Consider the following 13,022-nt stretch of genomic DNA (forward strand, 5'->3'; position numbering starts at 1 on the left):
ATAATGGTAACAATCCTTAAGAGTTACAGATATCATCTTTCCATATAAGAATATAAGCTATTTGACCTTATTGAAGCCCTTAAATTTTTCTCTTTCTTATTTACCTTTTTATGCTTCTTTTGGATTTTGTATTTGGGATTCAAATTTTCTGTTTAAGTCTAGTCTTTTCTTAAGGAATGCTTGGAAATCTTCTATTTTTTTAAATGACCATACTTTCCCATGCAAGAATATAGTCAGTTTTGTTGGGTAGTTGGTTCTTGGTTGTAGACCCAGTTCCCTTGACTTCCAAAAGATCAAATTCCAAGTCTTATGGTCCTTCAATGTAAATACTTCCAGGATATGTGTGATCCTGACTGTGGCTCCTGGATTGTTTCTTTCTAGCTACTTGTAGTGTTTTCTCCTTGGCCTGGGAATTCTTAAAGTTGGTTATAACATTCCTGGGACTTGTCATTTAGGAATTTAATGTAGAAGGTGATCTGTGGATTCTTTCAATCTCTATTTTACCCTCTTGTTCAAGAATATCAGGGCATTTTTCTTGGATAATTTCCAGTAATATGACATCTAGGATTTCTTTTTGGTCATGACTTCCCAGTAGTCTAATAATTCTTAAATTGTCCTTCTCCTGGATCTATGTTCCAGTTGTTTTTTTGATGAAGTAGTTAATATCTTCTATTTTTTCATTCTTTTCTCTTTCTTTCTTTCTTTCTTTCTTTCTCTCTCTCTCTTTCTCTCTCTCTCTCTCTTTCTTTCTTTCTTTCTTTCTTTCTTTCTTTCTTTCTTTCTTTCTTTCTTTCTTTCTTTCTTTCTTTCTTTCTTTCTTTCTTTCTTTCTTTCTTTCTTTCTTTCTTTCTTTCTTTCTTTCTCTTTCTATTTTTTTAAACCCTTACCTTATGTCTTGGAGTCAATACTGTGTATTGCCTCCAAGGCAGAAGAGCAGTAAGGGCTAGGCAATGGGGGTTAAGTGACTTGCCCAGGGTCACACAGCTGGAAAGTGTCTGAGGCCAGATTTGAACTTAGGACCTCCCATCTCTAGGCCTGACTCTCAATCCACTGAGCTACCCAGCTGCCCCCTGTTTTATAGTTTCTTGATGTCTCATTAAGTCATTTGATTCTAAATGACCAATTCTAATTTTTAAAGACTAAATTTCTTCCATGGCCTTTTGATATATTCTTCTTTTCAAGTCATTCTTTCGATCTTTTAACTTTTTTGTCTCATTTTCCAAATAGTCAATTCATTTAAGGCACTCTTTTCTTGTTTTAGTTCATATGTCTACATTTCCTACATTTGTTTTTTAAGCTTTTTTTTCCCTTTCCCAATTTTCTTCAACCTGTCATTTGGTTTTTGAATTCTTTTTTTAAGCTCTTCCAGAGCCTCAGTCTAGCTCCCTGGATTTTTTGAGATTTTTTTTTTGATGTTCCTTGGGTCTGCCCTCCTCTGGATTTAGTAACAAATAGTTATTTGTTCTCTATCTCCATAAAAGCTTTCAATTATAACTTCCTTTTTTTTCCCTTCTGTTGTTCACTCATTCCCCTTCCACCTCCACATCCCCAACTTGTGAACTGTATATTCACTATTCTTTTGTTTGTTTTCTGGGTGTTTGAGCTATTCTGCCCTGAAGGGAATCTTAGGGTTTTTTTCCCTGCTCTGCTGGCATACTGGATTAGGCTGGTTGAGCAGTGCTGAGCTTATTTGCCCTGATGTCAAATATTCACCAGCCACCCCCAGAGGGTAAGGGTGCCCAACCAACTGGCCCTCCCCACTTTCCTCCCTACCAGCTGCTGTCAAGAGCCCTGAGCTTCATGTGGTAGTACAGAGGTACCCTGTCATGAAATTCCATGAATGCAGGTCTGTCTCAGTGCAGTAGATGGGAAAGGGTGTTGGGTCTCTCCCTAATACCATGGAAATCAACTCTCTCTGCCTGCTGTTCAAGTTGAGTGTTCAGCAGGAGAGTCCTGTGGTTCTGACTTATTGGGTTTGGATTTGTGTTTTTTTTTGAAGTGCTTTTTAAAGATTGGTATGAAAGGATAGAGAAGTTTTGATTTTTGATGCTTCTAAGCTGCCATTTTAATTTCTGGTCATTTCTAAATCATACTTATTGAATTCCTGGCCATCCTCATTCTCTTCCCAAAAGAATTTGGACTTTGCCTCTGGGACCCTGAACTTTCTTTTTTATCTTGGCTTTTTAACGACTGCCAAACAATATAGCTATGAATGTATAGGGGCTCTCTGGATTGTTAATATTTGCATGTTGAGTGCTTAGTACCTGGCACATATTAAGCACTTATTTTACCTTTATTTAGAAACAGGGAAGTTTAGAACAGGGATGGGTTGGTTAGAGGAAAACAGGGAGATTGTAGTGAATTCTGTTTTAAACATCTGGGTTTGAGATGTCAAATATATAATGTTTGTGTCTGAAGTATTCAACAGGCAGTGAGTGATGTGGGAGGGGAACCTGAAATAGTCTAAGACTAGATATAGAAAATCTGGGAGTCACAGAAACACTATGGACCCTTTGTAGCTAATGAATTAGAAATAACCTGAATTAAATTATTTTTGCATCATTATTGCTATTTTTCACAGTATATTCTGTACAATTATCTACGCCAGAAGAAAAAATTTTAATACTTTATTAGTTTAGGAAAAAAAAACTTTAAAACATACCTTTCCCTGAGTAAGTGAGCAAGGTACGCCACTTCTATTAGAGAATCTACAATCAAATCCCTTTCTATGAAGTATCAAGGCAGCCTCATCAGATGGTCCACTGTCTTCCTGGAAATAAAGAATTTATCAGCTCATCATAGACATTACAATAATTTTTTTTATAAAACACAACACAGCAACTGGGCACAAATCACAATTATTCCTATTATAAATGCTAATTTTGCTGACATTTAATTTAGATATCACAGCCTTTTGTCTCCAATGGTTTTCTTCCTCTCAACCCCTCCCCCAATTCCATTCATTCTAAGGAGAATTGTGTCAGGAGATTCCGATTATAATCCTGGTTGAATTATTAATATTTGAAAGTCCCTTAACCTTACACTCCCAAGTTTTCCTCACAGTCTGCAAAGCTCTTGAAATTTTTTTTCTGAAAGCAATTCACATTCTAAATGCAGTCAATTTTTTTCCTAAAAAAAAAAAATTGTTACTTCTTCAAATAAAGTACTTCAATGAAGTATAATAGATCTGCATATTAGTTGAATAAACAGCAGGTTAAGTTAATTATGATCTGGTCATTGGTAGTTTACCCTCTATCTTTCATCTAAAATTATATTATTTGTTGAATATCCTTTTACATTATTATATACCCCCCCAAATCTGCTCAGTTTAATACAAGTAATATTTAAATAAAATTATATTTAACACATGGTAGGCAAACACTTTTTTTTTGCAAAACAAAATTCAAATGTGGAAGTAGAAAACTAGTGAATGTAACATTTGAATTCATATTGCAAAAGATACTCTTATTGTAACATAAGATACAATAAGAATACTAAACATGAAATGGGTATAAGTATGCTTTCTATATTTAGAAATTTTTTATATTTATCTGATAATCTTTAGGTCAAATATTCTAAATCTTTGAATATATGATTTTAACATTATTCTAAAATTTGTAGTTATGACTGAAATGTGATAAACATTTTATTTATGGGCACAGGAAATAGTTATATATCATAGATTAAAGATACATAGTTAAAAACTATGGGGGGCAGGTGGGTAGCTCAGTGGATTGAGAGCCAGGCCTAGAGACAGGAGGTCCTAGGTTCGAATCTGACCTCAGACACTTCCCAGCTGTGTGACCCTGGGCAAGTCACTTAACCCCCATTGCCTAGTCCTCACTACAATTCTGCCTTGGAACCAATACACAGAATTGTTTCCAAGACGGAAGGTCTTGGAACTATGGGATATAACTATGGGATAATAATTTGATTTAAATGATCTAGTCTCTATCTCTAATGTTAAATTTGAAGACATTCTATACCAACATCAGTAGAATATAAAAATTCTAAATGTACTATATGTAGTACTTTGTGAACAGCTACACATATCTTAAACATTTCATATTAATTTGTCTGAACATTTTATTTTAAGCTGTCTTCACATCAGCTTCTTGGTTAGGAAAGACTAGATATATAATAAAACCTTATAGCAATATTTTATAGTAATACCAATAGATTTTGTTTGACATAAAGGGGAAAAAAAAGTCAAACAATTCTTCATGAATCACCAAAAGATATTAAGTGGCATGTATTGTGCATGCTGCATAACTGATAATTTTTAAAAACAAAATGCTTAAAGTACTTGTATTATAACTCTTATCCACAAAAAACTGAAAAAATAACATCATTAAACTAAACATTTCTTATTTTCATCTAACTTTTTCCTTTCTTTTTCTGACTCTCTCCCTTTGTGATTGCTGTCCTTGACTCTTCAACTTTACTTTCTTCATCTTTCACTAAAAGAATCTAATTCAGAATAATTCTGAGCCTCCCCACTTACAGAACCCTATATTTAATAAAATGAAGCTTGCTTACTCATTACGATATTTTCATTTTAGCTTTTGGTGTATAAAATTTCTTGAATAAAGTGTATCCTGACTTTGTAGAACTCCACATCCAGAAATTCTAAGGGAATTAATTATGACTTATTTAGCAAGAATACAGAAGAGATTTTTGGGTCATGTGACCAACGTGGTGGCAGAATAATTCCTTTTTCAAGATCACTTTAACTTTGGTTTCTCCAAAAGAAGGAAATATAGTCTAAATGTGGATTATTACAGCTTAATCCACAGGATAAAGAAAGAACCCAAAGTAAAATTCTTATGAATTAATAAGAGATCTGAAATCCTTAAAGTGCTTACTCAGCACCCTTTACCTCCAGGGGTAAGACTCCAGGGGGTAGAAGCACAAACTAATTTGCTGGCTTGTGATTGGGGGCCATTTAGAGATTCCCTGTCCCACCTCCACTTACTCTGATTCCCCTACAGTCAATACCAGAAAAGACCAATCCTGAAATTAATGATGTAAGGTTACATTGTGGTTGTTGTTACATTGTAATTGTGGTTACATCATTAATTTCAGGATTGGTTAAGTGCTTATGTACCCTTCAGGAGACTTACATTAAAAAAAAAAAAGGTTGACAAACCAACAGAATTTTAAAACAACAAGAAAAAAGAATAGTAAACCAAAATATCTCTTAAATACTTAAAGACAACAATAAATAAACCGATGTTTAATGAAATACAGAATAGTGTACACCCAAGAAAGCATGGAACAGGAAGAAATTCCAGAATGTGTTTGAATGAGAAATGAAATCCATAGAAGAAAGAAGGAAAAAACAGGTCAGAGCTTGTAGATTTTAATGAAGAAATCATAAACTATTAGATTAGAAAAAAATCAGAAAAAAAATGGATCCAAAATAAAAAGTTTCTATAGAAGTGAGATAGTTAGAACACAAAAATACCATGTAGTGGGAAAATCTGGCAAAAGACACACAAAAGGGAACAAAGTAACTAAACTCCCCATCCCCCCAAAAACAAAACAAAAAGAAACTTTGAAGCAGAGACAATTTAAAGATTGTAGGTCTCCGAGAAAAACATTTCCTAAACCATCGAAATGTGGGAAATAACACAAGAAAATTTCTCAGAACACATTAACACAGATAACACTCCAAGACAGAATCAAAAGAATATTCAAAGAATAACACAAAAGCCTTCTAATTCAGATTCAAAATCATAGAAGGAATGGGAAAAATAGAAAAGGTGCTCAAAAGGTAACCCAAAATGACACCTGCAAAAATAAACCCAATCAAAAGAAACAACTCACACATGAGCAATATTTGATTTGCAACTATTCCCAAATAGAAATACAAGAAATAACTCCCTCCCTTCCCCATATTAGAGAAGGAATCATCCGAGAAAAAAGATATATGTATATAAAAACTATGTCTTCCCTACAACTGCCAGTTTTGCCATCACAGAGAGACAGCTGCTATAAGTATTTAAGAATATACAAGGTTTTTTTTTTCTTTTTTAGTAAATTAAAACTGATAGTGATATTGCCACATCAAAAGGTTGTATAAACAGTTTTATAACTCTTTGGACATAATTCCAAATTGTTCTTCAAAACGGTAGAATCACTTCACAGTTCCATCAATAGTATATAATGTCCCCATTTTTCCACATCCCTTCCAATATTTGTCATTTTGCCCTTTTATTATTTTAGCCAATCTGATAGGTGTGAGACGACATCTCAAAGTTGTTTTAATTTATGTTTCTATGATCAATAATGATTTAGAGTATTTTTTCATATGGCTATATCCAGCTTTGATTTCTTCATCCAAAACCCATCTATTTATATCTTTTGACTATTAACTGGGGAATGGTTTGCATTTTTAAAAATTTGAAAAAGTTCTCTATATATTTTAGATGAGATCTGAGAAAAAAATTTATAATTACCCTCCCAACTTACTGCTTTCCTTCTAATCTTGGCAACATTTATTTGTACAAAACCTTTTTAATTTAATGTATTCAAAATTCTAAACATAAATCTGGCAGGTAATATATTCCCTTTATGCCTAGGTCATGCATCCATTTTGATCTTATCTTCCTAAATGGTATAAGATATTGGTGTATATTTAATTTCTTCTAGACTGCTTTCCAGTTTTCCCAACAATTTTTACAATTCTCCCCAAAATTTGGATCTTTACTTTTGTCAAACCCAAGACTTTTACAACTATTTGTTTTTGTTCCAATGATCTACTTTTTGATTTCTTAGTAACAGATAGTTTTGATAATTACTGTATAGTTTAAGATGTTATTGCTAGAATTTTTCACTTAAAAATTAATTACTTTGATATTCCTGATATTGTCTTTCCAAATTTAATTTATTATTTTTTCTAATTCAAAAAGTATTCAAAAATAATGTTTTGGTAATTTAATTGGGATGGTATTGAGTAAATGAATTAGTTTAGGTATGACTACCATTTTAATCATATTGACTCTGCCTACCTATTTAACAATGACTATTTCTCTGATTTTGAATATCTGACATTTTTGTACAGAAAGTGTTTTATATTTATGTTAACTTAATTTTTGGATTTGTTTTGGCAGGTATACTCCTAGTTATTTTATTATATCTAAAGTTATTTTAAACAAGTTATCACTTACTATCTCTTCTTACAGAATTTGGTTGTTGATATATAGAAATGTTGATGACTTAAACTAATTTTTTAGCTGAATTGGTAGCACTCTCTCTCTATGTGTGTGTGTGTGTGTGTGTGTGTGTGTGTGTGTGTGTGTGTGTATATGCATATATATATATATATATATATATACATACATAATGTTATATATGAAAAAGGATAGCTTTATTAATTCTTTGCCCATTTGGATTTTTTCAATTGCTTTTTTCTCTCTTGTTGCTATTGCTAGTATTTCTAATGCCGTATTAAATAATATTGGTGATAATGGGCATCCTTGTTTCACTTCTGATCTTACATATAAGAAAAGGCATCTAATTCTTCTCCCCATTACAAATGTCTGCTGATGATTTTAAGCATATATGTATTAGTTTAAGGGAAAAAAAGGTCATTTATACCTATGCTTTCAAGAGTTTTTACTAAGGAGGGTTGCAGTTTGTTAAAAGGGTTGTTTTTTTTTTTTGCATCTATTGATATAACCACGATTTTTGTTACTTTTTCTTATATTAAACTATCCCTACACAGACCTGGTATAAATCTTGTTTGGTCATAATGTATAATCTTTGTGATACATTATTGTAGTTTCCTGGCTAATAGTTTATTTAGAAACAAATGTCATCTTGATAAGTAAACCAGGAAAAGCAAAAACAGAAAAAATTATAGACCAATTTCATTAATAAATATAGATATAAAAGTGCTAAATAAATTATAAGCCAGGAAACTATAATAATAAATTACAAAGAATTGGAAACTATTACCAAGCACATGAAAAAATAAGTTTTATATCACTAAGAGAAATGTAAATCAAAATAATTCTACAGTTTTGTTTTACCACAAGCAAATTGGAAAAAGTGACAAAAAATGGGGACAGTAAATGTCAGATCTTTTCTGAAAAGAAAGACCCATTAATACGAGGTTGGGGAGCTGTAAATTAGAATAACCACTCTGGAAAGCAATTTGGAGTTAAATGAAGCAATGTAATGAGGGAAGGAGAGAAATGGGGTGCAAACAGGAAATAGAGGATTTTGCAGAGAGAGAAGTGTGCTGGACCTGACAGCATGCATGTGTTCTGGAAAACAGGGAACGGGATAAAGGTGGATAACAGGAGTGACTGGGGGGCTCTTTGACTTACTGTTGCTGTGATGGTTTGGAGCTGGATATTTCCTCGGGCTTGCTATCTCTGTGACCTAAGGAGGGTTTTGGTTTCCTATCCCTGAATAACTGTGGAGTTCCTGTCTGAGGAAATCCATCATCCCTTGAGATCCAAAAGTGTTTCCTGCCTACTTAGAGTGTTCCCTGCTGCTCTGAAGATTTGTGCTGGTGAGCTAGGATAGGTATCCACATCTGTGGTGGGAAGGCCTGATGCCATTTTAGGCCTAATCTTGAAAGGGTTGAACACTACTATAAAGGGTTCACCCAAAAGCTACTCTGAAAGACTATAAATCTTACCAAAAATTATCTGGGAGGATTAATTGCATCAGGTAGTTAGATAGCTAGGAATTTTAGACAGATGAGGGATTTAAGGAGAATGGAAGAAAAAAGAAAAAATCCCCATGCAGGGATTGTAGAGGTGGGGTATCATAATTCCTTAATCCTCCCTTCCATCTTACCTTGGTTAAATATAAATAAACCCTGTCCTACTTTGAAATCTACGTGAAGTGCACTGGCCCTGTGAGGAGGCTCTAATTGTACAATTAACAACATCAACCATCCAGTTTATTTGCCTATTTCAACAAGTGACTAAAATGTCCACAGCATTTGATTGAGAGATTCCACTCCTACTCTCTTAGGTGTGGAACCCTGTGCTATAATGTCAGATTTTAAAAATGTGCTCTCCTACACTTATTAATTTATTTATTGATTGATTTAAAGGATATCTATATGGAAAGGGAGGGACAATACGCTGAGAAATGTAGATGATGTAAAACCAAAAGACATCAGTACAAATAATTTTTAAAAAAGAGCCAAAGCAGAGCCTTAATTCTACTAACTCCAACTTCTGATTCTTATATTATGAGGATGAGCCTTTCCTTAAGTTGACCAATAATAAAAGCACACATTTATATACTGGTTTAAAGTTTATGAAGTGCTTTTCATACCTTATATTATCATAATTATATATGTATTATATAATTATATAAATATATATAAAATTATATAAATATAATTATATATTATTATAATGATCCTATAATGTTAAAGCTAGATCTGACCATCTAACAACTTACTTGAGTCACCTATAGTCAACATCAGTGAAATTCAAAGACTTTATTTCTCTATAGTACAGGACAGGTAAATGGGAAAGGTAACAAGGAGTTAATTATATATTTTGTTCTTAAGAATCATATCAATAGACCCATCAGGGTCACCTTGCTATAATATAATATAATAATATAATTGCTGCAGGTGCTAGTACAGGAAACCAGGCAGGCTGGCTGAGAAGATGAGAAAAAAAAATGTACTCATTTTCACCAGCAGAGATCCTCCCTACCCCTGATGCTCTCTCTGCATTTATTCCTTAATAGTTAGAAAATGCTTAATTCTTTTTCTCCTTATCTCTATGATACTGAATCATAGACTACTAAAGTGAAAGCTCTCTTCTGAAACTCAGAGAAGATAAAAGGGCTGGATATACTCATCCTGGAAGCTGAGGTTATCAAGAGAATAGAGGGGAAAAAGAGAAGAGTCCCTCATGTATTGAGGGTAGGAATCTTTTCATCAAGAGATCTCGAAGTACAAGAGTTAGACATTTCTAAAATCTAAGATTTTTCTAAGACTCAGTAATGATCTTTTCTTTTCAAAATTTGTATTTTAAATTCCAGAAAATAGGGCTCCTTATGACATACAGGTGTTTATTTTTTTTAATGAACTATGTTTTAATCGTGCCTTAAAGCACAAATTAAAAAAAACACAAGGGGCTTGATTTTCAAATGCTGGAAGGAAAATAAAAAATTTCCTAAGGCTCACAAAAAGTTGAATCCTGGGTATGATTGTATCTGCAATATTCAGTCATTTAATTATATTGAAAATTCAGTCCTATAATTTGTATGTAAAGTCATTAATCCTGATACTTGTCCTTATCCCTTATCAATTTTTATTTTCTACTTTATGGCCACTTTCCTAAATACCAAATAATTTAAAACTGCCATCTTAAATATCTCCTACTTCTTAATATTAACATTTTTCTTAAATTTAATATGTTTTAGTCTCCCCGTTTCAGTCAATAGTGAAAATATAAATATTAAAAGGTCCAGGCTAATCTCTTATGTCCTTCTAAGCATATACCAAACCAATTCCAAGTACTTCTCTACTTATTTAGGATTGGGATTAAAACACTAACTCCTCATTCTTTTTTTTTAATGTTTTTTTTTTGCTCTCCAACTTATTTATTCTTTTTAATTATAAACATTATTTTATTTGGTCATCTCCAAACATTATTCACTGGAAACAAAGATCATTTTCTTTTCCTCCCCGCCCCCCCCCACCACCACCTTTCCCTCTCCCATAGCCGACACACGATTCCACATGTGTTCTTGACTCGAACCCATTTCCCTGTTGTTGGTATTTGCATTAGAGTGTTCATTTAGAGTCTCTCCTCAGTCATGTCCCCTCAACCCCTGGAGTCAAGCAGTTTGCTTTTCATCAGTGTTTTTACCCCCACAGTTTATCCTCTGCTTGTGGATAGTATTTTTTAGATCCCTGCAGATTGTTCAGGGACATTGCATTGACACTAATGGAGAAGTCCATCACCTTCGATTGTACCACAGTGTATCAGTCTCTGTATACAATGTTTTCCTGGTTCTGCTCCTTTTGCTCTGCATCACTTCCTGGAGGTTGTTCCAGTCTCCATGGAATTCCTCTACTTTATTATTCCTTTTAGCACAATAGTATTCCATCACCAACATATACTACAGTTTGTTCAGCCATTCCCCAATTGAAGGGCATCCCCTCATTTCCCAATTTTTGGCCACCACAAAGAGCGCAGTTATGAATATTCTTGTACAAGTCTTTTTCCTTATTATCTCTTTGGGGTACAAACCCAGCAGTGCTATAGCTGGATCAAAGGGCAGACAGTCTTTTATCACCCTTTGGGCATAGTTCCAAATTGCGCTCCAGAATGGCTGGATCAATTCACAACTCCACCAGCAATGAATTAGTGTCCCTACTTTGCCACATCCCCTCCAGCATTCATTACTTTCCATAGCTGTCATGTTAGCCAATCTGCTAGGTGTGAGGTGATACCTCAGAGTTGTTTTGATTTGCATCTCTCTGATTATAAGAGATGTAGAGCACTTTCTCATGTACTTATTAATAGTTTTGATTTCTTTGGCTGAGAACTGCCTGTTCATGTCCCTTGCCCATTTATCAATTGGAGAAATTTAGTTCTTTGTAAATCTGAGTAATTAAACCTTTTTCAGAGGTTTTTATGAAGATTGTTTCCCAATTTGTTGCTACCCTTCTGATTTTGGTTACATTGGTTTTGTTTGTACAAAACCTTTTTAATTTGATGTATTCCAGATTATTGATTTTGCATTTTGTAACTCTTTCTAAGTCTTGCTCGGTTTTGAAGTCTTTCCCTTCCCAAAGGTCTGACATGTATGCTATTCTGTGTTTGCCCAATTTTCTTATAGTTTCCTTCTTTATGTTCAAGTCATTCACCCATTTTGAATTTATCTTGGTGTAGGGTGTGAGGTGTTGATCTAAACCTAATCTTTCCCACACTGTCTTCCAATTTTCCCAGCAGTTTTTATGAAATAGTGGATTTTTGTCCCGAAAGCTGGGATCTTTGGGTTTGTCATATACTGTCTTGCTGAGGTCGCTTGCCCCCAGTCTATTCCACTGATCTTCCTTTCTGTCTCTTAGCCAGTACCAAATTGTTTTGATGACCTCTGCTTTATAATATAGTCTGAGATCTGGGACTGCAAGGCCCCCTTCCTTTGTATTTTTTTTTTCATTATTTGCCTGGATATCCTTGATCTTTTGTTCTTCCAAATGAACTCTGCTATGGTTTTTTCTAAATCAGTAAAAAAAATTTTTGGAAGTTCCATGGGTATGGCACTAAATAGATAGATGAGTTTGGGTAGGATGGTCATTTTTATTATATTGGCTCGTCCTACCCATGAGCAGTTAATGTTCTTCCAATTGTTCAAGTCTAGTTTTAGTTGTGTGGAAACTGTTTTGTAGTTGTCTTCATATAGTTCCTGTGTTTGTCTCAGGAGATAGATTCCTAGGTATCTTATTTTGTCTAATGTGATTTTGAATGGGATTTCTCTTTCTAGTTCTTGCTGCTGAGCTGTTTTGGAATTATATAGAAATGCTGATGACTTATGTGGGTTTATTTTGTATCCTGCAACTTTGCTAAAGTTGTTGATTATTTCGATTAGCTTTTTGGTTGAATCTCTAGGATTCTTTAAGTAGACTATCATGTCATCTGCAAAGAGCGATAATTTGGTCTTCTCCTTGCCTATTTAATGCCTTCAATTTCTTTTTCTTCTCTAATTGCTACTGCTAGTGTTTCTAATACAATGTCAAATAATAAAGGTGATAATGGGCATCCTTGTTTCACTCCTGATCTTAATGGGAATGGATTTAGTTTATCCCCATTGCAGATGATATTAGTTGATAGATATAGGTTTCAGATATATACTGTTTATTATTTTTAGGAACGACCTTTCTATTCCTATGCTTTCTAGTGTTTTTAGTAGGAATGGGTGTTGTATTTTATCAAAGGCTTTTTCTGCATCTATTGAGATAATCATGTGGTTCTTGTTGGTTTGCTTGTTGATGTGGTCAATTATGTGGACAGTTTTCCTAATAT

General features: G+C 33.7%; 1 protein-coding gene across 2 annotated transcripts in view; it reads right to left on the bottom strand.

Moving 5' to 3' along the window:
• Positions 1-13,022, bottom strand: part of MAN2A1 (mannosidase alpha class 2A member 1) — a 205,452-nt gene that overhangs the window by 6,249 nt on the left and 186,181 nt on the right. For both annotated transcript variants that reach the window (XM_007486486.3, XM_007486487.3), the window contains one exon: positions 2,663-2,770. In XM_007486486.3, the coding sequence (XP_007486548.1) occupies positions 2,663-2,770 (108 nt within the window). The remainder of the gene's footprint in view (positions 1-2,662; positions 2,771-13,022) is intronic.

The sequence above is a fragment of the Monodelphis domestica genome, chromosome 3, assembly GCF_027887165.1.
Source record: "Monodelphis domestica isolate mMonDom1 chromosome 3, mMonDom1.pri, whole genome shotgun sequence".
In the NCBI taxonomy this organism is placed as follows: Eukaryota; Metazoa; Chordata; class Mammalia; order Didelphimorphia; family Didelphidae; genus Monodelphis; species Monodelphis domestica.